At 30.3% G+C, this 27,460-nt stretch overlaps 5 protein-coding genes across 6 annotated transcripts; 2 read left to right on the top strand and 3 right to left on the bottom strand.

Annotated features, from left to right (window-relative positions):
* The first annotated feature begins 3,097 nt into the window (after positions 1-3,097).
* LOC106755919 (cell division cycle protein 48 homolog) lies at positions 3,098-7,050 on the top strand. Its single transcript, XM_014638151.2, has 9 exons — positions 3,098-3,249; positions 3,353-3,518; positions 3,595-3,820; positions 4,362-5,128; positions 5,226-5,447; positions 5,556-5,627; positions 5,714-5,995; positions 6,208-6,567; positions 6,743-7,050. Exons 1-9 carry the CDS (start codon positions 3,221-3,223, stop codon positions 7,019-7,021), a joined length of 2,403 nt encoding a protein of 800 aa, XP_014493637.1. The 5' UTR covers positions 3,098-3,220; the 3' UTR covers positions 7,022-7,050.
* A 1,397-nt stretch (positions 7,051-8,447) lies between these two features.
* LOC106755816 lies at positions 8,448-9,366 on the bottom strand. Its single transcript, XM_014638031.2, has one exon. It carries the CDS (start codon positions 9,145-9,147, stop codon positions 8,830-8,832), a length of 318 nt encoding a protein of 105 aa, XP_014493517.1. The 5' UTR covers positions 9,148-9,366; the 3' UTR covers positions 8,448-8,829.
* A 3,578-nt stretch (positions 9,367-12,944) lies between these two features.
* On the top strand, positions 12,945-15,556 carry LOC106756176. Its single transcript, XM_014638477.2, has 4 exons — positions 12,945-13,082; positions 13,816-13,964; positions 14,868-15,016; positions 15,094-15,556. The coding sequence occupies exons 1-4, from the start codon at positions 13,046-13,048 to the stop codon at positions 15,179-15,181; spliced, it is 423 nt and encodes a 140-aa protein (XP_014493963.1). The 5' UTR covers positions 12,945-13,045; the 3' UTR covers positions 15,182-15,556.
* A 130-nt stretch (positions 15,557-15,686) lies between these two features.
* Positions 15,687-18,952, bottom strand: LOC106756175 (high affinity nitrate transporter 2.4). Its single transcript, XM_014638476.2, has 3 exons — positions 17,886-18,952; positions 17,508-17,623; positions 15,687-17,306 (listed from the first exon to the last, which is right to left on the bottom strand). The coding sequence occupies exons 1-3, from the start codon at positions 18,693-18,695 to the stop codon at positions 16,640-16,642; spliced, it is 1,593 nt and encodes a 530-aa protein (XP_014493962.1). The 5' UTR covers positions 18,696-18,952; the 3' UTR covers positions 15,687-16,639.
* A 3,835-nt stretch (positions 18,953-22,787) lies between these two features.
* Positions 22,788-25,535, bottom strand: LOC106756177 (SNF1-related protein kinase regulatory subunit beta-3). 2 transcript variants are annotated; one of them, XM_014638479.2, is made up of 3 exons: positions 25,261-25,535; positions 23,320-23,416; positions 22,788-23,230 (listed from the first exon to the last, which is right to left on the bottom strand). In XM_014638479.2, the coding sequence occupies exons 2-3, from the start codon at positions 23,344-23,346 to the stop codon at positions 22,904-22,906; spliced, it is 354 nt and encodes a 117-aa protein (XP_014493965.1). In that variant the 5' UTR covers positions 23,347-23,416; positions 25,261-25,535; the 3' UTR covers positions 22,788-22,903. The 2 variants fall into 2 exon arrangements, with proteins under 2 accessions (XP_014493965.1, XP_014493964.1); XM_014638478.2 differs by having other exon boundaries at positions 25,330-25,534.
* Positions 25,536-27,460: the final 1,925 nt, after the last annotated feature.

Here is a 27,460-nt window from a genome sequence, read left to right as displayed (position 1 = left end):
ATTCTAAGTTTTAAGGTCAAGGATATTTAAATAATTTTCATTCTCAAAACTAAAAAAAAAGACCCAAACCCTTACTCACCTTCCTCATTCCTCTTAACCCTTTCTCTTTCATCTCTCTCACTCCAACATTTTCTCTGTCATTCCTACTGTTGCTTCAATTGAAAAAAAAAATCAGAAACTCTTTGTCATCAAAGATATTTTCTCTCTCATCTCAACATTTTCTGTCATCACTCCAACATTTTTTCTTTCATCTTAACCCAATTGAAGATGATGGTGGTAATTTGAATCAGATATATTTTTTAAAAATTGAAAAAGTTTACTCTTTTATAATCATTTTATATTTATTAATGTGTGTAAAATGAATATAAACTTTGTCACTACTTTACGTTACTCTATCCAAATCTCAAAGGTAAAAAATGATTTTACTATTTTTTATCTTGCACAGTGGTTAAAATTTATTCTAAATGCTTGTAAAAGTTGATTCAATAATAAAGAAGGGACATAAGGAAATTAAAGAAATAGGTATAGAAGAGCTCCTTCGGAGTACAATTCTTTCAATTCTAGGTTGTAATCTTACATCATGTATCCCATACCAATAGAGAAAGGAAAAAGAAACACTTTGTGTAAAGGGAAAAGGATAATAAAGGGAAATATCTTGTTCTTTAAAATATAATGAAATATGGTGTAGATGTGTAAATAATGTATGAAAATTTAATTGATTTATGAAGGTTTTATTTACATGATTTAATTTAAAAATGAAATTTAATAATAATAAGAAGGGAAAATATATAACACATCCTCCAAATGAACGAACAGACATTTATTTACATGATTTAATTTAAAAATGAAATTTAATAATAATAAGAAGGGAAAATATATAACACATCCTCCAAATGAACGAACAGAGAAAGAGCAACAAATTACGATGTCACGGATTGTTGTGTGTGGCTGAGGGAGAGTATGGAGACGAGAGAGAAACAAATTGGATAAGTGAGGAAGGTGGATTAGTAGGGATGACAAAGAAAATGTTGGAGTGAGAGAGATGAAAGAGAAAGGGTTGAGAGGAATGAGGGAGGTGAGTAAGGGTTTGGGGGTTTCTTTTTTGTTTTTTTTTTTCAGTTTTGAGATTGAAAATTATTTAAATATCCTTGACCTTAAAACTTAGAATCCATGATAAATGAAGGTATTTTTGTCTACTATAATCCGGTACACATTGTTAAAACGTACTAACTGAAAAACAAACGTACGTTAACAAACCCATATATATATATATATATATATCATAAAATATGTTATATAAAAATGTGTGTTAAGTTATATGATATAATTTAACAGGATTTAGAATTAATGTACATGTTTTAATCACCATTAACAATAATGTTCATCCTTCATCTTGATATTTCAAACTTATATGAGTGATGTTTATTAATATATATGATCGAGAAAATATTTATTTCATAATGTTTAAAACATACAAATGATTGTAGTAACATTTCATAACCATAATTATTAAAATAAAAGTAAAATAAATTAGATACAATCACTATAATTTAGAGATATATATTCATAACAAAAATACTAAATTTTATTAAAAATTAATTTTTACATTATTGATAGTTTTAAGTTTTGATAAATATATTTATTGCAATTACGAAAATATAATGTTAAAAAATAATTATTTATAAATTTTATTTTGATAAAAAGTTAATTTTAAATCTAATTCAACTTACAAAATTCACTTTTTAACACATTTATTATTATTATTTTTTTAAATTTTCTAAAAATTTTTATTATTTGATGAAGTTTCCAAAACTACCATTATTTACTAAAGTTTTCAAAACCGTTAAATAGATTTTTAAAACCACTATTAATTATTAGAATTTATCAAACCTTCACTTGGAATTTCCAGTGTTGAGATTGGAAATCATTTTCTTTTACATAATTAAAATTATTTTATCACCATAAAAATACTTTAATAGTAAAATAGACAATTAAATAATTTGAAACAAAAATTAAATATAATTAAAATAAGCTGTAAACATTTTTTAATATAATTAATTGAGGAGCATAAAAAATAACATTGAAAACACTACACGGTATACTTATATATACTTATACCGGTATGACAGTTGGTGACTTGGACATTTTTCTTTTTGCAGTTTTGTGTAGATAATTTGTTCTACTATGAGTAACTATTTAAATTTGAAAAAGTGTTTGATAAAAAAATAAATAAATATTTTATAATAAGTAATTATTTAAGTTTAAAAAAGTAGTTATTAAAATTATAAAACTGAAAAATAATTTTTTTATTATGAATTATTATTTAAATTTAAAATATTAAGAAGGTAAAATTAGAAAATAAAAAAGATGTTTTCTTTATATTTTCTTTATATATAGTCATAGATGGTAAACTATTTGACATTTTGTTTTTAAAATTAACAATTGTTTTAAATACATAATTTATTAAATTTATAAAAGATATGTTTTTAAAAAATAAAAAAAAAAGTGGATACAAATTTTAGAATAAAATAACTTGTATTAGTAAAAGTAAAATCGGTACTAAAATTACAGATAACTAGTTATAGATACTAGTAGATATAACTGTTTTTTTAAATTGATTATTTGACATTTTTTAAATCTAACCATTATTATAAAATAAAAAATATATTTTTAATAAAAAAATATTTTCAAAAAAAAATAAAAGCTTTCTATAATAAAAATAAAAAATTATTCATATTATAGTTATAATAATAATAAATTTATTATTTTTTATTATAAAAGAAATAAACACACATGACTTTATATTTATATCTTTTTAATTCAAAGATGTAATCGAATGGAAATATTATATCAGATTTACATGCACATTATCTACTTTGTTGGATTTAAAAAAATGTAAAGAATTAAAATAATTTATTTTTAATCTACCATCAATAATTTGAATTGATTTTCTGTTATTTATATCTGTTTTGTTTTAAACACTCTACTAATTATATTATGGAAAATTCCAACTAAATTTACAGTTACATCTCATATTATATATTATATTTTATACACATATAGGAATAATAATTGATATGAAAAAGATAAGTGATTGATATTTCTAATTCCTAATATGAAATTATAAAAGGAGACAAACCCCTCAAAGTCACTCATCCACTGCTCTCTTCTTCTATTCGTTTTGCTGTCTCAGTCTCTGTTTTCATCTTCTGTTACACCAATGTCTCACCATGCTGAATCGTCCGACTCGTGAGTCAACTAGTCCTCGCTAACTTTCTTGTTTTTTTTTTTTTTCAAATGTTGAATAAGCATGCAATGAAATGAGTTTTTGTTTTTTGGAATCGAATTTCAGGAATCCTGAGAAGAAAGACTTCTCGACAGCGATTCTGGAGCGGAAAAAATCTCCTAACCGTTTGGTGATCGACGAAGCGGTTACCGATGATAACTCAGTGGTTTCCATGCATCCTGAAACCATGGAGAAAAATAAACTTTTTCACGGAGATGCTATCCTCATCAAGGTTCGCTCAATTCTCCAAAGTTTATTTGTTTTCTGAACTTTTCTTTCTAATTATTGTTATTGGATGTTTGGTGCAGGGAAAGAAACGTAGGGACACGATTTGCATTGTTCTGGCAGACGAGAAATGTGAGGAAGCGAAGTTAAGGATGAATAAAGTTGTGAGGTGGAATTTGAGGGTTCGTCTTGGAGATGTTGTGTCTGTCTATTGCTCTGAAGTTCCGTATGGGAAGCGTGTCAGCGTTCTTCCCATTGATGATACCATTGAAGGTCTCACTGGCAATCTCTTTGATTCATATTTGAAACGTGAGTCAAACCTTCTTCATCATTAGTTTTCTTGAATAGATAGTTTATATATTAAATCACACCTCAAATTTATTTTAAATATAAGAAAAAATTAAATTTAATACTTAATTTGTTATAAATTTAATTACTTTTAATTTATTAAAGAACTATATACAAACTATTATCTTATGCAAATGTAAACGTGAAAATGATATTTTGATATATATAAGTTTTTCATATTTAATATTATTTTCTTCTTTTTTTTTTCTTTCTAAAAATATACCAGTTTTCTCTTTTATAATTATTATATATTATTTTACCTCTCCAAATATAACAAAACAAAAACAATGATTAAATATTTATCACAAATTCGCACTTTTTTTTTTCACAACATAAAAAGTTAATTAAAATAAATATTCACGTTAATAAAAATGAATATGAAAAATAAATAATTTAATCAACTTTTATAAATCCTAAAAATATTTCATTTGATGACGTTTCCATCACATATTTCTGCAGTTGTATAAGAGGTTTTGAGTACATTTTTGTTTATAATTTGCAGCATATTTCTTTGAGGCTTATCGTCCTCTGAGAAAGGGAGATCTATTTCTGGTTCGAGGAGGGATGAGAAGTGTAGAGTTTAAGGTCATTGAAACTGATCCTGGGGAGTGTTGTCTGGTTGCTCCAGACACTGAAATATTCTGTGAGGGGGAACCTGTGAAAAGAGAGGATGAAGAAAGGCTGGATGATGTTGGGTATGATGATGTGGGTGGCGTCAGGAAGCAAATGGCACAGATTCGTGAGTTGGTAGAGCTTCCTCTTAGGCATCCACAACTTTTTAAATCAATTGGTGTGAAACCACCCAAAGGAATTCTTCTGTATGGACCCCCAGGATCTGGTAAGACCTTGATAGCAAGAGCTGTTGCTAATGAGACAGGAGCCTTCTTCTTTTGTATTAATGGACCAGAGATTATGTCCAAAATGGCTGGAGAGAGTGAAAGCAACCTTAGGAAAGCATTTGAAGAAGCTGAAAAGAATGCCCCCTCCATCATATTTATTGATGAGATTGATTCTATTGCACCCAAGCGAGAGAAAACACATGGTGAAGTTGAAAGGAGGATTGTTTCTCAACTTTTGACTCTTATGGATGGATTGAAATCTCGTGCACATGTTATTGTTATTGGAGCTACGAATCGGCCAAATAGCATTGACCCTGCATTGAGAAGGTTTGGTAGATTTGATAGGGAAATTGATATTGGTGTTCCTGATGAAGTTGGCAGACTTGAAGTCCTTCGCATACATACCAAAAACTTGAAGCTTTCAGATGATGTAAGCTCAGCATTACTTAACTCTCATTTATGCGACGTGAAGCTTTAGCACATTTTTATTTTTATTTTATTGAACTGTACCGGTTCCCTCACTGTAGGTTGATTTAGAGAGAATTTCAAAAGATACTCATGGATATGTTGGTGCCGACCTTGCTGCCCTTTGCACTGAAGCTGCTCTGCAATGCATCCGGGAGAAGATGGATGTCATTGATTTGGAAGATGAGAGCATTGATGCTGAAATACTGAATTCTATGGTCGTTTCAAATGAACATTTCCTTACTTCTTTAGGAACTAGCAATCCATCTGCTTTACGTGAAACTGTTAGTAATTTTTTTCCTTTTTGTTTCTTTAAATTTAAAACACAATTTGGTGAGAGTTTCTGTCTATAATGTTCTTTCCCCTAACTGGTTACCTTTTTTTTTGGAAAGGTTATCGAGGTGCCCAATGTCAGTTGGGCAGATATTGGAGGTCTTGAGAATGTCAAGCGTGAGCTGCAAGAGGTCATAAATCACATCTATCTTGGTTAAAGATTTTTGCTTAGTTTAATTTCAATATAGTCTGAAAGAATCTTACCTTTTTGGTGTAGACTGTTCAATATCCCGTGGAGCACCCTGAAAAATTTGAGAAATTTGGTATGTCACCATCAAAAGGAGTTCTGTTCTATGGTCCTCCTGGATGTGGAAAAACTTTGTTGGCCAAAGCAATTGCTAATGAATGTCAAGCTAACTTCATCAGCGTGAAAGGCCCAGAATTGCTCACTATGTGGTTTGGTGAAAGTGAGGCCAATGTTCGAGAAATTTTTGACAAGGCCAGACAATCAGCTCCATGTGTCCTCTTCTTTGACGAGCTTGATTCTATTGCTATCCAGGTCTCTATTTTTGTCACGTATTACTAGTTTGTCATATTAGTGTGCCCTTTGATTTATATTAAACTGAGTTTTAGTTGTCTGTTTTTATTATTGCTAATAACATGTTTTGAAATACTCCAATAATCTTACCCACCAAAGTTACATTTTGGATGTTATTTAATACCTTTGCAATTGTTTGTGTACTCATTTTTTTCACCTTGTCATTGTTGTAGAGAGGAAGTAAAGTTGGGCATGGTGGTGAAGCTGCTGATAGAGTTCTGAATCAACTTCTCACTGAAATGGATGGCATGTCTGTTAAAAAGACTGTGTTCATAATTGGGGCAACCAACAGACCTGATATCATTGACCCAGCTCTTCTACGGCCGGGCCGTCTAGATCAACTGATCTATATTCCTCTCCCTGATGAAGAATCCCGTTATCAAATCTTCAAGGCATGCATGAGGAAGTCACCTGTCTCAAAAGAGGTTGATTTGGGAGCACTAGCTAAGTATACTCAAGGCTTTAGTGGTGCTGACATAACAGAAATATGCCAGCGGGCATGCAAATACGCTATTAGAGAAGACATAGAAAAGGTATTATTTTGCATAGTTGGTGGGCAAAATGTGAATATATGGATTTGGAATGGTGTGAATCACACTGCTCACTTGTCCTTTTTGGTTAAAGATTCTGATTCTTTTGCTATACCTGCTCAGTTAGTTTCTGATAATTATGTTTAATCTGGGTATATATCTGTTGGGTTTCTTTCAGGACATAGAGCAGGAGAAGAAGAGAAGAGAAAACCCTGAGACCATGGTTGAAGACAATGAAGAAGATGTTGCCGAGATCAAGGCTGCTCATTTTGAAGAGTCAATGAAGTTTGCTCGTAGGAGTGTTAGTGATGCTGATATACGTAAATACCAGGCATTTGCTCAGACCTTACAACAATCCCGTGGCTTTGGAAGTGATTTTAGGTTTCCAGAGACTGGTGGATCTGACCCCTTTGCAACTTCTGCTGCTGGGGCTGAAGAAGATGATCTGTATAGTTAGGTTTTTCTTTATTTGAATAGTTTGCTCGAAAGACGTGTTTTAAGGTTTTTTTCAGATTTTAATTTTGATATACTAGAAAAAGTAACCAACACTAGTATCAGCTTTTGCAAAACTCGGATATCAGATAATTATATGATGGACGAATTATTTATTGTGTTGGAAAACAATTGAGTATATCTTTCGTAGCTTGATTGCCTAGTTTCATTTCAGCTGTTTATCTGTGTAACATTATCAACCTAATTTTGGAGATTACTATGTTACCTCCCAAGTTTTTGGATGTGATCAAATTATTGGATATCATTATACTTGGAGGATTGACATGAATGTTGTGAGAATTAATTGCCAAAATATCTTTTGACAATCATATTTTTTCAAACAATCACTTTAATAATAAATATTACACTTAGTAAAAGGAAAATATATAATAAAAATGAAAAATTATTATTGTATGTCGGGGAGCGAGGATCATAATCAAAACACTCCTTCATACTATAATTGTTTGACCGAACGATGGTTTGCAATTTGGATGGATTGTTCGATTTGTAGAAAATAAGTCATGATGAGAATGTTGATTTTCATTTACCTAATATTTATCTGGAAACATTGGCCATTCAGATGATAGAGGACTGGTCGGTTATACGAAACATATGAGATAAAATGAATGTTAAAATATCAAAACTCAGAAAAATAATTTGACAAATAATTAAGATATTGTTTGAAATTGGTGCTAATATGGTCTTCTATATTATAATTGTTTATGATTTAGGCTTAAAAAAAGACTGCATATTGCTTTGCTTTGTCTTCACGTCAAATGTACATAAGCTAATAATGACATTAGTTTGCCCTACCCTATACTTAGTGTGCTCAATATATATATAGTACTTAGAAAGAAAAAATCTTTTATTTATTAATTTATTTTTAAAACAGGTAAATTTATTTTTAAAACATGTAAATTTAGTTATAACTTTTAATATTTAGTCATTTTTAGTCTTTTAATTTCAAAATGTTTTATTTTTAAATCTCAAAGTGATTTAAATAATGTTTTAAAAAGGAAAAAAAGTGGTTTACATAATATGCTAAGATGAACAAAAGTAGACCATTTCAATATTAAAAAGATAAGCAAAAACACAACTTTTTTTATGGGAAATTAAAACTTAATATACACATCTATGAATAAAAATCGTATTTTGGGACGATGTATAATATGTGCCTATTTTTATATTTCTTTTCTTCTTCCAATTGGAAGGTGCTTTAGATAAACTTGGGAAATTAAGACTGTTCTCTATTTCTTTTTCCAAACAAACAATCTTTTACTTAAAAAATTGAATCTAAATTTTTCTTTTATTAACTTATTTAATTATAATAACTTCTATCCAATCTTTTACTCCTTACACAAACTGAAAATTTATAAGCCAATGCGCCAATCACACTCAATATATTGTACTTCACGATAACATGCAAAACATTACATAGTATAATATCACATCACCCTATTGGGGTGGTACATGGTATATAATGTTCCTTTGGCGTTATTACATGCATGGCAAATATGCTGATGGCTTGGTAAAAACAAAAACATCTTCTCTGTTTCTCATGTTCTGTCAATGTTTTAAACATTGACCTATACACAACAAGAAAAGAATACTAACATTTTCACCTTACCTATGCACATCCCTCAAAATTTTGCAACAAATATCAATCACAAAATGCAAAGCAAAGCGACACAATCTTCTCATCTTCCGACCATTTACAAACCCTTGAAACGAAAGTCTTCTACATTCACCACGACATCATCATCATCAATATCATCATCCTCGTGGCTTCTCCAAATGCATTCCAGAACAGCCACTAGAACCAAGAGTGTCATAGTTGACGAATCTGCTCGGAGCCGAGTTATGCCTATACCCTTTTGGCAAGCAATCCTTCACCTGTCCCTCACGGAAGACGCTGTGTTTGTGACCAAGACGTGGCTTCAGATAAGTTTCAGCTTCAGATAAAAAGAGAGGCCTTGTAACTGTGCTGGGAGCACTTCGAGGAATGACCCTTGCAGCCATGGTGACGTGAAGGGAATCCATAGAAAAGATGAGGAGAAGGGCCAGAAGGGAGATATGTGTAATGGGAGACATCTAGATTTTTTTGGAACTTGTGTTTTTGGTCTGAGTCTGTGAAAGAAAGAAGAAGGGGTTTTATGGTAGATTGTTGTGCAGTGGTTAAACCGAGTGTCTTAAATAGGCTCGTGAATAGCTACAGAATGCAGGTATGCACAGCTCATTGGTGGTACACCATAACTTTGGAGGTGTGGTGGAGGTGAGTTGGCGAGGTTGGTGCTCTTTTTTTTCTGTGTTTCGAGAGTGAGGATGCTCGTGAGTTCATGTTTATTGCACTCACTCAAATTTGCCCCTAAATCCAAGTAATAATATCTTCTTTTTGTTCACAATAAAATTTTAACACTGTTTTCTCTTTATTAAAGTGAAGAAAAAAAGTGTTGGAGGAAGTCACCTGGTGAAAAATAATTGAGATTTTGCCAACCAATTGGGGAACCATTTAAAGAAGATTGTAGGTAACATAATAGCACAATTATGAGTGTGTTGATGAGTCAGTGTAAGAATTGAAGTGGATTAATTAACAACTTCTATCATCTCTATCATCTCTATCACTACACTCTTTACTTCCCATTATATCGGTTGGCCACCTAATCATCCTCATCAATCTTGATTTTTCCCCATTCACACATTCCCATAAAACCCTCTTAATAAATAACACATTTAACTCTTCACCTCAAGGTTAGACAAATCACGGTGAAATAAAAATCTTAACTTTGCATAAATTGAAAATAAAAATTGCAACTTTTAGTGTTTTTAGATGAATATCCATTGCCCTATTAATTGAAATGATTCAACAAGTACAAGGGGACATGTAAATCTTGTGATGTTTAAAGAGAAGCAAAAGAACATTAACCCCACCCCCGAAATCTTTTGTTTCTCCTCATCTTTTTTCAAAGTTTATGCAATCTGGGAACAATTGGTTAAGTTGGGTCTGAAATTTAATAGACATGAGCTTCGTAGTGCAGTTTAACTACTGACACTGCCCATAGCTACTCACACCCAACACGTAGCTTCATATCTCAGAATCGGGTCCACCATATTTCCTTCACACATCAATCTTACTTTCTCACAGACTCTCCCCTGATATGTAAAGTGGTTCTCCGATCAACCATTTTTCACTGACACTTATAATTACACAAAACTAATCTGGAATACAAGCAAGAGAATCTATAACAAGTGTTTAAAACGTAAACAATTTTTGTAATTTCAATCAAATGAAAATATACATGATGTTGTATTTTATGATTTACACTGTTATCATATACTTAATAGAAAAGAATTTATCTACATTTATTATATAGTTTTCTCAATCATTTGTTTTTTTTCTTTTTTTACTTCTTTTAAATACTTTCTTGATAATATAAAAAAATTATTTCTGTCAAAATTATTGTTTATCTATCTTGATGAGAACGTAACATTTTACTCTCTTTTTTTTAACAAATTTAACGTATTAACGAAAGAAAATATGTGTATTTTATCAACTTTAATAAAATACTAAAATATTTTTTAAGTAAAAATAGAGAAATTATTTTTAATAATTCTTATAATTTTAATACATTTATATTCTAAAAATTATTATATTAAAATTTTTACATCTTTAAATTTATAAACCAATTATTAAATTAATATAATTTAACATGAAAAGCTCACGCATACCTGAACCACCTACAGTAAAAAGGTCATAAAATGTGCAAACTGTACCATTTATGATTCACATTCACCAACAAAACGTTGAAAAAGAAGAGACCGACATCATTTTTAATCAATTCAACAAAAATAGTTTTATTTATCTTTCAGTAAATTAAAAAACTCCGTTAGTTCATGTAAACATACGAAATCATAATGCTTCGAAACTATTACATTAATTTTTCCGAAGACACCGCCATAATTAGTTTGCTCACGGGAAGCACGTCACAAGTTGAAGCTACATTAGACACGGGTATGACACAAATCAAACAAGAATATTCTGAATATTTAAATATTTTAGGACACAATATAATATAAGAAAATAAATAAATTCATGTTAGTTAGAACTGTATAAATCTCAAATGAGAATATCAAGAATTAAAATGTCGAAAAAAATTATAATTTTTCTTATTATTATGATATACTTATTTGCGTTACAGTAAATTGAAAAGAAAAATTAAATTTGTAAAATACAGTTATTATTTATGAGTATTCGAAATGCTCATGAGTTGCAGCGTTGAACGCGTTCTCTGACACACATGTGACATATACGACTGTTATTTAAAACTGTTTTTTGTTTATCTTAATTCACACACACTGGTTATTGTATTAGTTGAAATAAAATATATGTTCAAATAACTGTGTATATATTATTCAACTTTAAGAAAAGTAATAATAGAAAAATGAGTTATTGAGTATATTTTGTTTTAACGTAATATTAAGTATAAAAACTTCATTTTACTTATTTTTATGAAAAAACATAAATATTGCTTACATTTTTTTTACTACAGTGTAAGACCAAAATCTTAATGTTTATTTAAGCTTAGTCTCTTATTAAATAATAATGGTATTATTAATGGAATACCCGAAAGGGTTGATAAAGTGATTTTCACCTAAAATGAAAGAAAAGAGATGGAGAAGTTGTGGTTTAACTTTTTTTTTTATTATTAACATTTAAGATATATAGAGTGAGTTTAATGAGTTTAGAACGAAGAAAAAGAGATTTTATAGGTTTTTTTTTTTTTCATTAACAAAATACTAATTAATAATTAATATTTGTCGATAAAAAAATAATTAATATATATATAATTTGATTTTTGTTTAGTTTAGAAAATTGGAAGATTATCAAAGAAAGAATATTTCAATGAAATTAAGTTTACTATAGAATATAAATAAAAAATAAAACATTTTTTTTCTTAAATTACCATCTCGATTGCATCTAAATTTTTTAAAAAATTTTGAAATATTTTATTTTTGTTTCTTGTTTATATTTTGTCAATTCAGAGAAAAAACAAGTTTAGGTATCTTTTATCTTACCAAAATCTTAATTTACGTAAGTTTTTTTTTTTTTTTTCATTTAATTGAATCAGTTAAGTTGTTTTTGCATATAATAGATTTAGCCTATCTGTTTAATCATAAGGAAAATATAATTTATATTTTTTTAATTTTTAAAAAAATATTTATATATATATATATATATATATATTATAATTAATTATAATTATTAATTTAGTTTTAAATTAAAATTAAAATTTTAAATATAAAAATTAAATTAAAAACAATTACTTCAATGTGACATGAGACAATACGGTCAATGTGAGAAGATAATAATAGGTAATAATTTATATTATTTTTATAAAAATTAAAAATTTTAGAAAGTTCATTACATATAGAGAAATGATTCTTTTACAAACTTAAATTTTTTATATTCATTTGATATAATCATTATTTATTTTTTACTCTTTTCTTTTTTAAAAAATATAAGATTTTATACATTTTAGACTATTTTACTTTTATATTATATGTCAAATGAATGTAAAAGTGTGTCATTGTATTATTACTCGAACATATATAAACACAATCTTAACCTCAATGAAAATAATTAAATTAAATTATTTTCAAAAGAAAATAATAAAAAGAATAAATTGAAAAAATAAAAAAAATTAAAGCAATCGAATATATAAAAAATAAAAAATATAATTAAACCAAAGATTAAAAAAATAAAAAATTACAAAGAATATTTCTAAAGAAGCCAAAATATATAAAAAAAAAATAGGTATATAGAGAGAGAGAGAGAGAAAAAACATGTTAAAATCTAACCTATCTATATCTTGGTATACAATAATGTTAAAAGAAATTAATTTTTGGGGAATTGTGGGAGAGAAGATGATAAGGGAGCAGCAGAGAAAGTAAGGGTGGGTGGACAGAACAGAACCGAACAAAGCATAACTGAATGGCTACCTCTGTATCACTTCCTTGCTTCTCTCATAGTAAGATGCTTTCTTCTTACTTTCCTAAACAAAACCATCTTCTCTCTATATTTATTGTTCTTCATCAATCCTTCTTGTACTTTCTCATTTCTTTATTTGTGTGCTATCTCAAACATAATAAAACAAGTAGTTAAATTTGGTGTGGATTGAAGATGGTGTGTTTGAGTGAATATACACCTATTGGATGAGTAACCAGTTCTGGTAGGAATAGCCGTGTAGTTCACGTTCACAGTTTCTCAGATCAACAACGATACTGCTTTCAACTGTTAATACAATCAATGCTGCTTGAGGGTTCTTTAATTTTTTTGTTTGAATTCAATTTAATACGCACAATTTGACAGTATTTGTTATGATAGATGAACAAGAATATACAGAACTAAATACATGTTAGGAATACACCTTAAATATACCATTGAAGATAGAACAAAAATTCTTACTTCCAATAGAGAACTGAACTACTATATTTTTACTTAAAAAGGCTTGCTTTTGATATCTTAAAGATACTTATTTATAAATCTTACTTGTCATTTTAGTATCTTTTCCCTTTTCATTCAATTCTCCCTGTTCATTACTGAAAGATAAAAAGTAATTACTTATTTACTTAATGCATAGAATATGGATGGCTCTTCCATCTCATCTGTCACTAAACAAGAGATCCACTGATGAAAACTATTGATGATGCAAAGTACGAAGGAATGCTGTATTTGCTATTCTTATTTTATTCATTTAACAGATGTTAAGTTACAACTGCAAAGAAGGAGAATATCCACCGTTTCCTCTGCACTGGCTGAGACTGCAGCTTCAATGGCAGTAGCTGTAACTTTCGTCGGTGCAGCAGCTACTCTTATCGTAAAGAGATCCAAAACTTCTGAGCCAGCACAGGTCACAACCCTCGTTATTGATAGTATCAGAAAAATGATTAATTGTACTTACAAACTCTGCAATATGCCATGCTACTGAAAAACAACCTTGCTTGTCCAAACAATTAAGTAACGCTTCTCTATACTTCAACTTTTCAATGGTTGTTGCAGTTGTAGTTTTAGTGTAATGTATAGATTGAACTAGCAGAATTCACATTGCTTAAGTGACATCACTAATTCTGTTTCAATAAAGAAATTTCATGGAAAAATTAATTGTGATGATTAGCTCTAAATTATGTGTAGCAGTCTATCTGCTGAAGAGCAAATGGTTAAACTGTCTAATGGAGGGGAGTAATAGACAGTCTAGTAGTAGTGCGACAGACAGTTTAGGACAAACATTTATTAAATTCAGCTGTCTTGACGGTTTTCTGTTCTATATATGGATACCTTTATGAACTTAAATATTAGACCTGAAATTGTGTTAGACTGTTTGTGTATAGAACCTTCCAAGATCAATGAAAGTGTTTTCTTTCAATTTTATTCTTGTGTTTTGTTACATTGTTATTGTTGAGAACCCAACATTAATAGGGTTAATCTTTCATATCTCTTGACAACTTGGTAATTGCTTTCCCCTAATTGATTTATGGATCCACTTAACTTTATAAGGAAAAAGATTGACAATCATTATAGGAGTAAAGTGATCCTAACAAAAGTGAAATTTTGTATTTGTAAAGAAAAATAGAGTAAAGGGTAGTGTCAAGTGGGAATAAAAAAAATTTGGAGTGTCAGTATCGATACAACAGATAATTCGTTGATGGTATTTCCAGAATTGGGCTAAAATTGAGAAAGAAGAGAAAAACGATGATTAAATTGTGTGCTGAATTCCACACTGTTTATCTAAAAAGTTTTTTATTTGAAATTAAAGATTCAATCGAAAGCATGTGAAGATTGTGGAGGTTCTGGTATATGTTCTGAATGCAATGGTGAAGGGTTCGTTCTTAGGAAACGTTCTGGTGAAAGTTCTGATCAGGCAAGAGTGCAAGCCAAGAATATGGCGACTCGATTCACAGATCGGTACTATTTTCTTACATCTCTTTTCCTCAAATAATTATTTTTTCGGTTTAGCCATTCAAGTGGATTACTTATACCAGGCTTCCAAAGAAGTGGAGCTATTGTACAAAATGTTCTTCTGGTAGATCCTGTTCAACCTGTGGTGGCAGTGGAAAACTAAGTTACTAGTTTAGAACTACATGCTATCAACCTAGCTCGTCAGTACTACCGTTAACACACATACTCGTGTTAAAAGTCCTATGTCAACAAGAGATAAAGCCATATGTGGGGTCTTGATAGAATAGAATTTGAGTTGAACTAACATGCATATTTATATACTCCTCTTGCAAATTGATGGATGGCCATTCAGATTATTTGTAGCATGATAAAAAATCTATGCTTTATCTCAGGGGAGAGTATTGACATGTATGGTTAAGAAAACATGGTTTTAGTACACACACAACCTTGAAAAAAAAGTTGTGAATCTACCGAGAGAAATAAAGATGGAGAATACGAGTATTTAAAGATGAGAATTCATATATGAAAATCTATTTCTTTTAAACACCTAATGGATATTCATTATTTCTCTTTTCTTATTACATTACAATACCTCTGTTTTTCTTCCTTTACGCATCATTAAAATATTTAATTTCGTATGATAAAACGAGAGATACATATGCCAATTTCGTGTTTATACTGCTTAAGCAGCCATCTGCAAATAAACAATTGCTTCAATCTTGTTGGCTTCTTGAGTGTCTATACCATAACTGGAATGAAAAATACTAATAATTTACGTTCGTACCCAAAAACTGACTAGCTCACAGACATATATCACACTACTTGTACTTTGTTTGGCATTTGATATTGTCAAACACAAAGGTTAGCATTTGCCGTCCGAAGAAGTTGGAATTGAATGAAACAGGAAGTAGCATATACGTAGCATACGACAGATAGTGGTTAGCAGACGTAAGCACGTTACCCATGTAATTAACACATAAAATTTGCAAAAGGGTTCGATGCAACACTTCGGAGTTCACACTGAACCCAAGCCAAGTTAATGTTTATAATTATTGAAATCACATTGTGTTGGTCAGATATCAGGCAACTTACCTTAAACAAATCTACAATAATGGAGTTTAGGAATTAATATATTATTTCTATCCACTAATTAATAAAACGTCATCAAAGAATTCCCACCATCTAGATCCGTGCTGACTTTTTGATTGAGAGTGGATTAGTGACATCATGCATTTACCAGCTCACAACTCTCTACTCTGAATCTCTATTTTATTCTCTATTTCTTTTACAATTCAGAATATTCAACGTGCCCATCTCATAATATGAGTATATATCATTTGCACAACAAAATTCAAACACAATATGCTTTATTAATTATTTTTTACATCACTTTTTTTCGGTATAATGATTCATTCTTGCGTATAACCCGTATATACGCAAATCCTTACACAGAAAGACCAGACACTCCTATCTAGGAATGTGTGAAAGACACTCTTTACGCATTAAACAATAACCGTTCGACTTGGATCAAATGACTCATATTTTATCTAAACCAAGTTTTGTTCGTTTGATCTTCGTCCAAGGGTTATAAATTTCGACAAAGGAGTGAATGTTTGGAAAGTAGAGAAGCTAGATATGGGTTGGGGTTGTGTTTGGTGGTGTGGGGGCTGAGGCCACACGCTTACCTCTTTCTGAACGGCTATTCTCAGCAAATTTCAGACTATTCTGGTGCAAACCCTTTTGCTTCTCTTCCTCATTCCATTCAGAAGTGTAATAATATTCTTCAGTTGACTTATTGATGTCTTTTGAAGGAGGGAGGAACATGCTACCCCACTGGGGGAAGTGAACAAGAGTCACAGGAAGAGTACAACACACAATCATGATTCCCATCAAGGAGAGACCAGTGGATGTAGAAAACTTTGAGGTTGAAAAGAAGATCAACTGGGTCAAACCAGAGCCAAAGTTGCCACCTGCACCAGTTAGACCGGATATGATCCCCAGAGAACGCCTTGAGATGAAAGGAATGATGCCAAAAGTTGCACCACATGCAGCTTGAGCGCCAATAGAGAAGAGGATCATAGCCAAGACTGCAATGGGAAGTGAGTTGGCACGACCAAGCCATATGCAGAAAACACCTCCTAAGGTTTGGAGGACCCACAGGGTCCAAAGCCTGCCCCTCATGCCGAACAACCTGGCTGCAACATCAGAAGTGTATCCACCAAAGGGACGAGCCAGGAGATTTGCCATTCCAAATGAAGCAGCGATGATTCCAGCAGTGTGTAGCTTCAGATTAAACCTGTTTTATATCAAATTAACCACATTACTTAAACAGATAGTTATTATAGAAACTATATTAAATAAAAATATAAATATTTTTTAATATTCATTCTTTGATCTCATCATAGAGAGAATAAATTAGTGGGGGATATTACGTATGTGTAGATAAATCAATTAAACTTTAGGCTTTTGGGTTGAGTTCGATGATGAATGAACTAACCTGTCATAGAAATACTCAGCAATGACATTGTCAGTGGTTAATTCAACTCCCATAGAGTACCCATAGAGGAGGGCAAAAATCCATGTCCTGTAATTTGTTATGGCATACCATAACACCTGAACACACAATAAATTCGAGTTAGATAATGAGTTAAAGCTTGAAAAAGTCTTTATTCTTCTTCTTCCCAAAAATTTGACCAATTTTGTCTGATTAATGTTTTTATGTTAATTAGTAGGCAAAGAAGGCGAAATTCATTTTCGTTTTCTATTTGCACAGTGAAATCTGATTATATAAGTGCTTGAAAATAGAAAATAAAAATAATGTGAGAATTTTACTGTTACTGAGAGATGAAAACATATAAAGAACAAGGAGGCTAACCTTGGAGAATTTGTCTTTGGCAACATCACCCTTCTTCTGCAAGGTACCAAGGTTGCCATCAGGCAAATCTTGGCCTAGGGTTAGGACCAAGATCCCCATGATGACATGCAACCAACCTGGAATGAAGAAGGCAATTCTCCAGGCAGTGAAGGGAGTAGCTCCAGCTCTTCTGATCAATTCATAGACCAAGGGCATTATGAGCTGAGTGGCTCCACCGCCCATGTTTCCCCACCCTGCAGCAGTCCCATTCACAAGCCCAATAATCTTACTGTTGAACATGGTACTCATCCAGTACTGACATGACACAAAAGTGGCCAAGGAGAACCCAATCATGAACCTCACTGCTATATATCCTGCAGCATCATCCACAAACGACATGCAGAAGACAGTTGGGGCAGAAAGCATGATGAGGAAGGCACAGCCATAACGAGGGCCCAAGAGGTCACAAACTGCACCCATTGTGAGCCTGGAGAAGATGCTGCCGGAGACAGAAGCAACCCCGGCATTCCCAATGTCACTCTTGGTGAGGTTGAGGTTGTCTCGAATGATGGGGACAAGAGGGGCTGCTGCAAAGGTTGAGACAAAGCATGTGAAGAAGGATATCCAAGAGAGGTGGAAGGTTCTCATATGGGGATTGGCCAGGGAAAACAGTTTAAAAACCTTGGCTTTATGCTCAGAATCAACTGGCAAAGCAAAATTTGCCGTTGTGTCAGTTGGGACCATAGGGGAAGCCACTGAGGCAATGAAGGTTTGTTCCCTCCCTGTCACTCCATGCATGGAGCTTCCCGGAGATCCCTCAATATCACCCATTTGATCTTAACACTGTCAGTTGGTTTGAGAAGTGATGGTGATGCTGTGAAGGAGAGACAAATGTGTTGTATTTATAGTACTGAAGTCGTTGACTATCCGCTAAGAGCCAATGAGATTCCCAACGGCTGCAAAGCTTTAAACATTAAAGAGAACCGTATTTCAGGTAATCCATTTTGCCGCGTATGCGTAAAAGAGCCCATGCTATGTCTCAAAGGTTCATGTGACGTATAATCAACTCTGGAACATGTGCTGTTAAATTATGCAGTTTTTTAGAATTCGAAGTAAATTCATATAAAAAGATGATTTTTTTTTCAATGCAGCGATTTATTTATTTATTTACACTTCCAAGTGTGAGAACATCTGACTAAATTTGTTAACTGATATTCAAAAACCAAACTTAAATATGTTTCAATGACGTAATGTTAGAGAGTTGACAAGTAGAAGGGAAGAAGTGGCTTCTCTCCTAACAACTTTGGGCCTACAGCAAATCAAATTGAAAGTCAAACAATAACTATGAAAAATTCTATATTTAACAATTTTTTTATATATTTATGTTATAATTTATGATCGGTTCATTTCAAATATATAAAACTAACAAAATAATAACTATATGACTATATCATCCATTCATATTCTCTTAAATATATACAATTTCACTTAAAAGACAATTTCTCATAAACACAATTTCTCTTAGACTAATGTTTCTATTATAAATATGTGAAAAACTCACTTCAACTTGTTCACCATCAGGAAAGTTTATAATAATATTCAGTACACCAAAATACTTACAAATCATCTAATGACTTTATCAGACAATAGTTAATAACATATGATAATATCATATATAAATTCAAGTCTAATTCATATTAACAAAAGCTAATTCTTAAAGTAAAAAGTCAATTGTTATCATTTATATATTATGATTTGATTTTATATATAGTAAGTAAAGGATTTTTAATACATTTATTCATGGAAAATCATATTATCATACATAACTTTTTCAAGTGTATGACTAAATTTATGTAAATCGTTCATTATAATAAATTTTAATATTATATTAAAAGATAAATTTAAATTATCATATTTTTTATAAAACCAAGTAACATAACTTAACTTTATCTCAATAAAAAAATATTTGGAAAATAATGGATAGAAAACTAGTTATTTTAAACAGCTAATTGGAAAAAAACTATAAAATAAATTTAATTAACACAACCAACACAGTCTCGTACATAACGCGTCCCACCCTTTCAGGAACACCTAGAGTTCTTTCAATATTATTCAACATCCACCACTAACTATAATAATAATAAGAATAATAATATTTATTATTATTAATTCATTTCTTTTTTACATCCATTGTAATAATCTTATACCTTTTCCGTACTACTTTTTAAAATTATATTCAAAAAAGTATTTATATATTCGTATATATGTTGGCCAAATAGGGGAAAGGGAAATTTTGAAACTACAAATTATTAAAACAGTTAATTTATGATTTTTTTTAACTTTTTTATTTTTATTTGATGTAAAATTTAAATTTACACTTATATTTTTTAGGTTATAAAAAAATAAAAATATAAAATATAAATTATTATATTGTATCAAAAATAGTCTTATAAATAAATATAAACATGCATAACTTTTAAAATGATTATGCAATATTTTGGTCACTTTTACTTTTGTTCCTCAAGGCATAATTGTTATCTCACAAAACCATCCAATGAAGAGTATTAATATAACTATTCAAGAATCAAATTTTAAACACAAAGTTACACTAAACTAAATTTATCATCAGTAAGAAAACCAAATTAAAATCAAGGATCATTTATGAATATTAAAAATATATTTATAGGAACATGCTCTTTTTCAGTTTTATGAGTATCTGGTTTTGTCAACCTTAATAGAAGATAGAGAAGAATGTTTGTGAAGCCTGAAATAAGTATAGGAAAAAAATGGTAAAAAAAAATTAAATAAGATTTTATTTGGATGAAATGGAGGTTGAAAAAAAAAAAAAGACAAGAGAAGAAAGAAAATAGGACAGGAAGCAAGATTCTACGGATTAAGGGTAAGAGTTTGGAAAGTGAGAGAAAATTTGTAAGATTTTATTTTGTATGATAAAATTATTTGGTTGTTTGTTCATATATTTAGAAAATAATTTATAACAAATAATTAAAAGTAATTTGATGTGAAATTAACTTTTTTTTATAATGTAAAATAAAGTTAAAATTAAAATTAAATAAAAATATAAAATTATTATTAAATTTTAATAAATAAATAAATAATTGTTCTTATAATCAAATTATATTAAAATAAATTATCACAACTTAAATAAATAATTTTATTTTATTTATTATTTTATTTATTTAATCATCTATAATTTTAGTATAAATATAGGTTAACAAAATATTAAATTTATTTTATTAATCATTTTAATATTTTTATTTTAATTATTCATTTATTATGGTAATAAGTATATTTATAGATATTTAATTATTATACCTTACATATCAATTTTAAAAATAGATAATAAAATTAAGGCTTAATACTATTGTGGGTCTCGATTTTTGTCAACTTTATTCAAAATGGTACTAATTTTTTTTTCATGTTCTATATAATCTTAAAGATCGTAATTTGTATTCAATTCAAACGCCATTTAAATCGCGGTCAAATGTCCAGATGCGCAATCAATGAATGACATGTCATTTAACTGCTAACCTACCTTGATTAAAACATGATGCAGCTAATGAGAGACTGTCACATGGCGGCCCTTCCCTACCCAAAAAATTAGGGTTTCTGAATGCAAGGGGGAAAGGTTTCCTTACGCCTGTGCCTCGAGAGGAAAATTGAATGGGTTTCGAAATGCAGGAATGTCGTGATGTAAATTTGGCTCGTTGTTGCTTGTCTGCGATTTGGTTTCTTTAGTTTCTTTCTACTTGCAGGTTCGAAGAGTAGCTTCACGATGACTGGAGAAGATGAAGATTGATGGAGAATGGCGCTTTTGCGGCATCAATTATGCTCCAATTGGCTTTTTCGTTTTTTGTATTTCCTTTTGCAGGTTGAAGACTTGAGGAGAAGATGAGCTTGCACATAACTCGCTACCTCGTTGCGGCAATCATGGTTGTCGTTACAAGTGTTAATGGCGATTCACGTTGGAGGAAGGTGAAGATGGTCATGGTGGTGTTTCTGGATGGTTGTTGGACAAAGAAGATGAATAGCGGTGGTGGTGGTTTCGAAATATCTGAAGATGGAAGTGAGAAGATGGTGGCTGGCTTTGAGCGTGGCAATGGTGGTTAGGGTTAGGTTAGGTGGTGCTAGGGTTTCTAGAGGTAGGAGATGATGATGACGTGTAAAGGGTGATGTGTCACCGATTACACATATGGACTTTTGATCATTAATGATTTAAACAACGTTTATAAAAAGGACTAAATTGAACATAAATTACCATTTTAGGACTACATTGAAAAGAAAAAAAAAATTGAGACTATTTCAAACATTTCCAACCAAAATTGGAACCAATAATAGTATTAAGTCTAAAATTAATTTAAAATTTAACTAATTTAATTTAATATTTTTTACAAAATTAACTATTAAGCATTAAAATACTATATAAAGTATTAAAACTTAATTTTTTATATTTATTATTATAATGTTATTAATTTTAATTATTTATTGCATTATAATTTTAAATTATTACTCTTCAATCATGTACCAACTTAGTTCTACTTTTATATTTGAACATTGATACATGTTGACAATTTATGTTTAGCTGTACTAAATACAATGAAAGTTAATACACAATTAATAAATAAACAATTTTTTTAAAACTAATAAGCTGGGTCAAAATACAAATGAAATGAGAGAGTATATATATCAACACATATAATAATTTAATGGAAGGGGTGTTTTAGAATAGTTGATATTGAACACTGATCCCAGTTTCTAACATCTGTTTCTAAGATATATATATATATATATATATATATATATATATATATATATATATCAGATCCCCATCAAACCACCAAAAACTCATTATTTATAATTGTGCCACAAGGTTAAAACGAATTTACAAACAAATATACAGTTAAATTACCAAGAAATAATCTACTTAAGTTCATTAAAATATCATTTCCAGTAATTGGAATATTGAGTCTACAATAAATCATTACAAACAGTCGTCGGTGATTAAGTTTCGAATATGAACATTAAATGCCTGTATTTCCCCTTCTTTGGACTGGTTTGTAAAGGACGACTGTAACATATTTAGAACGGAAACGATGAGTGAATCCCAAAGCCACCACAGATCTTGGGGACTCTCTATTCTCGATGTAAAGATGATTTAGAATCACGTTCTGAGGCAATGGAACTGTTCCTGCAGTGTCTCTTGTAGCAGGATAATTGAGCAAAGTGTGTTGCAAATGTGAAGGCACCATAGGCGGATCCCTTGCCTCATCTTCATTTCCAGGGTAGACGTTGTTGTAACTGGATTCAGGTGATTTTGGAACTTCAAATCCCACCACAGTTGCTTCATCCTGCATATAGATAATTCTATCTTTCAGACCAACTAGGCTACTACAGACAACTACCTAATTGATGAAATTACAAAGAATAAATCACTTGCATGATTTTCAGAGTGAGAATTGCTCATCTTAGAATTGGAATCCAACTGCTAACGGTGTGAATGCATCAATTAGAACCCAGGTGAGATTCCAATATACCTGAAGAAAGAGCAGCTTTTAATGCATATACTTGATGCCGGTTTATTAGTTAATCTGAGGCAACATTTGCAAACAAGCATTGTAATCACAAACACACATCAAATCTAAAGCCAAATTTAAACCGACTCAGACAACAATATGAATCATTTGTCCTCGAATATATGTCAGAAGGCATGCGTGCAGGGGAAGATGCTAGTGCATTTGCACAAAGACAAGATGGACAAGCGGTGTTTTATGGACAATAGATCAATTGAGTTGTTCAGTAATTGCAATCCTAGGGTAAAATGAGCAATTGTTTTCATCAGTCTGACTCTAAGAACAGAGAGAATGCAGGTTATATCCGTAACCCATAATTATATTCTCAGCATAAATCTTCTAGACCAACTAAATCACCACACTTCCCAGCATGAATTGCAGGTTCAACTACGTAACAGGGACCTAACCCGCAAACTTCTGTCTATATTCATTTCGCTCAACGTCAAAGATAATAGAGAAAACAAGACACAAGGAAGGTCACTCAAGCCAAACTTGATCAAAAGAAAACCACAACTTTAGGAATGAGAACTCCCCGAGTGATAAAGTGTATTACTATAAATCTGAGTCTATATCATGTACTATTTGCAACGTTCACTCAAAAATAAGTTCCGTATGCAGCATCTTTGTAAATTCTTTCGAACTCGCCTTTAGCATAAATGTAAAATGTAAAATGCCTGGTCACTGTCCAACCCTGCCTGAGATAACTACCCCTCCCAAAGGTGAAAAGAAATTTATGAGATTCATGTATGGATGAGAAAAATAATTTCACAAAATAAAGTATTAATGGCACTACTTTAGTAGCTTAGTCAATGAACGATTGAGCTCCACCGTTTTTAATCATCCAAAAGTCTTACAAAATATTACAGCTATATAACTTCTTTGAACATTCCTTTATGACAGGCCATGGACCAAAGAAATAGAAATGCTAATCAACTCGTGACTAACTCATAACACATTAAGACAAAGAAAGATAAAAACTTACAGTGTTCAATTGCAGTCAATTATTGTAATAGAAAGAAATACATTTCATTCCAACCCAGCAATCAAAGTTGGGAAAAGCTAAACTGACTAATATAGGCATATACTTGGCTTAATCACAATGGTGCACGCTAAAACTTAGCATTTGGCTGGATGTAACTAGGATTAAAGTTTTCATCAATAGAAAAACTGGATATCGCTCCACAAATACCAAGGAGGAAAGACATAAGCAATAAGCCATAAGTACCGGTGTTTAAACAAGCAATTATAATACAAAGACACAGGCTGAAACCATACATGGAACCAATGCCACCGCACTCCAAACGGAGATTTTTAGATTGAATTCAAGGGAGGCACAATCCACTCAAAAAGAACACAACTAAATACACTTATTAAAAACACAAGCCAAATGTACTCGGTTCTAACCAACAATCAAGCTATAAGCATACATGAAAAATTACAAGCCCTCCTTATAAAGCAACATAAATCCCTAAATAAGATTATAACTGCATTTCTTTCTCAACGAAAAATTGCCCCAAAATCTTTACTTCGTAAACCAAGATAGAATCATAAACCAAGATGCACTTCCCATGTTTCCTCCTATTTCTTACAGAATCAAAAAGAAAACCAAACATTCCACCCAAACAACCAAAAACAGAAAACAGAGCACCCATTCATTATTTCTATTTTCGAAACAAAATACCCCAAATCGAGCATTCCAGTTCTACTAAATTCGAGCTGCAAACCCAAACTCGACACAACGGTACCACAAAAGAGGAAAGCTTCCCTAATTCACAAAAAAAAAAAAAAAAAAAAAAAAAAAAAATCACCGCTAAAACGACATGGCAGGTGCAGAGCACATTGAAGGAAGAAACGTGGGGAGAGAAAAGCAAAAGTACCGCGTCGAACGATGGTGAAATTAGACGAATTGGAGAAAGAAAGCGAAAATAAAAGGCATGGATTGAAGGAAAATGAGCTATGCAGGTGAGAGGGAAGAAAGGGAAAGTGAAACTTTGAAACCCTAAAATGGCGATGGAAAAGAAACCAATGTTTGTGTTATGTTGTGATGTGTGGTGTGTCCGGTCACGAGAAATTTTGTCTTCACAAGTTAAATAGAATTAAATAATAGGTTCAGTTATCGAGCAATAACTATAAACTAATTCAATAACATAAAACCCCGTTTCACATGTCGCTTTCTTTATTTGTTTTTTTTTCAATTTATAATAGAAAATAGAATAAGAATTTGTGAATTATTTTCTTTAATTACATATGTATGAAAATATTAAAAATTATATTTTAAATCCAGTTAAATCATGTTTTTTCCACAATTTAAGTTATGAAGAAGCTAAATTGTAAAATATTTTTCCTATAATTTGTGAAAATTATGACTTTTTATGTTTTCTTCCAAAAATATTTATAAATAAATTTTTAGAAATTAAGTTTCTATAAAATTAATCAAATTTCATTTTGGTCTCTAATTTTGTTTCATCCTTATAGACATTTGGAGATTCTTCTTATGGTATGCAAAACTTACTATACACGATTTTAAAAGAAAAATTATTATCCTTCCAAAATTTTAAGTAAATATCACATATTGATATTGTATTATAGACATTAGTAAATGCCAATTGAAATTTTCACGCAATCTCTCTTTCAAAAAATAGTTAACTAATTTTGAAGAATACGAGGGATCAATCTGTGATGGATGAAAAAGAAAGAACTAAAACTAGCTCATTTTGTAGAAATTTAAAAACATGTTAAACGTGATAAAAAATATAAAATAATTTAATTAAAATATAAAATTATTAACTATTAATTTTAATAAATATAACAATGAATAATGTACGAGAATAAAAGTAATTGTAAATATGTAATAGTTTTTTATTATTAAATAATCAAATATATAATTTAATGTTTATTTCATAAGAAAAAAATATTATTAAAATATTTCGAAAGTTTTTTGTTATTAATTTAGTATATTAACTCAATACAGATATTATTTTTAACACATTAAATGTGTTAAAATTTGTCTTTAATATTGTCTAAAGTAGTATGAATTGATGTGTTTAAAACAGAAAGTGGAAATAATTTAAAAAAAAATGTGAGATCTATATTCATTATAATATGCATCACATATTTTTATTTAATTTGTAAAAAATTTTAATTAAATAATCTTAACTTTTGTTCCAATTTCTTATATATTTTTGTTTTTATTTTTTCCACTTTTTTTTTTTTTTTTATATATGCTCGAGTGTTTTTCCTTACACTTCATCAGCTTCATCGTGTACTCCTATTTTTTTATTATTCCAACTTTAAATATTTTGACCACTTTTTAATTTACCTATTCAACATTCAACACTTCAAAGGAACTATTTCACCTATTTGACAAATAGTTCATTAAGTTGTATCCTACGAGTAAACCAATTAGCTATTGTTAATGCAAGTCAATAGACAATGAATTGAGAGCCATTAACTTCACTTCAAAATCAACCACACAAAAAGCCTAGGAGAAAGTGGAATCCCAAGTGGAAAAGTATTGATTTCTGAAAAAGTCTATACAAAAATCAAAAGTCAAAACCCATAAATGGTCAAAGTAAAAGTAAAAGATGTGTTGGGTTCCAATGAAAAGAAGGTGTTGATATATAGAAAGATTAAAATGTAAATTTTATTTATTTCGAAATCTTTAACATTATGGAAGTTGATGACAATTTTGATTTTTAGTTTGATTTTGAGATTAGGTTCTAATTTATGTGTTAAATGTATTGTAATTGATATTTTTATTTTATTTTTATCTAGTATTATATATTGAGTGTTTTATTTGATATCATCTTTTACCTTGAGTGTTCTAAACCTCTTCCTTCATTTCGAACAGTTGATTAAGTGGTAGATCACAAATTTTTTGTGAAAAAACTTGATACATCTTGTTATTCTTGTTCCATTCATGCAATCAACAAATACAATTAATAAACTCACATATTCTGACCGTTATACTCAAAACAGACAAAAATGACTAATCGATTAACTATCAAT

The sequence above is a fragment of the Vigna radiata genome, chromosome 2 (assembly GCF_000741045.1).
Source record: "Vigna radiata var. radiata cultivar VC1973A chromosome 2, Vradiata_ver6, whole genome shotgun sequence".
In the NCBI taxonomy this organism is placed as follows: Eukaryota; Viridiplantae; Streptophyta; class Magnoliopsida; order Fabales; family Fabaceae; genus Vigna; species Vigna radiata.
Note: the sequence above shows the minus strand (reverse complement) of the source record. Positions and strands in the feature narration are given on the sequence as shown.

Coding starts and splice junctions, on each gene's coding strand:
- LOC106755919 (XM_014638151.2), top strand. CDS start 3,221: ATGTCTCACCATGCTGAATCGTCCGACTC. Junction 5,129..5,225: donor ACTTGAAGCTTTCAGATGAT/GTAAGCTCAGCA, acceptor CCCTCACTGTAG/GTTGATTTAGAGAGAATTTC. Junction 5,448..5,555: donor CATCTGCTTTACGTGAAACT/GTTAGTAATTTT, acceptor TTTTTTGGAAAG/GTTATCGAGGTGCCCAATGT.
- LOC106755816 (XM_014638031.2), bottom strand. CDS start 9,147: ATGTCTCCCATTACACATATCTCCCTTCTGGCCCTTCTCCTCATCTTT.
- LOC106756176 (XM_014638477.2), top strand. CDS start 13,046: ATGGCTACCTCTGTATCACTTCCTTGCTTCTCTCATA. Junction 13,965..14,867: donor AAACTTCTGAGCCAGCACAG/GTCACAACCCTC, acceptor TTGAAATTAAAG/ATTCAATCGAAAGCATGTGA. Junction 15,017..15,093: donor GCGACTCGATTCACAGATCG/GTACTATTTTCT, acceptor TACTTATACCAG/GCTTCCAAAGAAGTGGAGCT.
- LOC106756175 (XM_014638476.2), bottom strand. CDS start 18,695: ATGGGTGATATTGAGGGATCTCCGGGAAGCTCCATGCATGGAGTGACA. Junction 17,624..17,885: donor CCAAAGACAAATTCTCCAAG/GTTAGCCTCCTT, acceptor TTGTGTGTTCAG/GTGTTATGGTATGCCATAAC. Junction 17,307..17,507: donor GCTGAGTATTTCTATGACAG/GTTAGTTCATTC, acceptor GATATAAAACAG/GTTTAATCTGAAGCTACACA.
- LOC106756177 (XM_014638479.2), bottom strand. CDS start 23,346: ATGAGCAATTCTCACTCTGAAAATCAT. Junction 23,231..23,319: donor ATTCTCACTCTGAAAATCAT/GCAAGTGATTTA, acceptor ATCTATATGCAG/GATGAAGCAACTGTGGTGGG.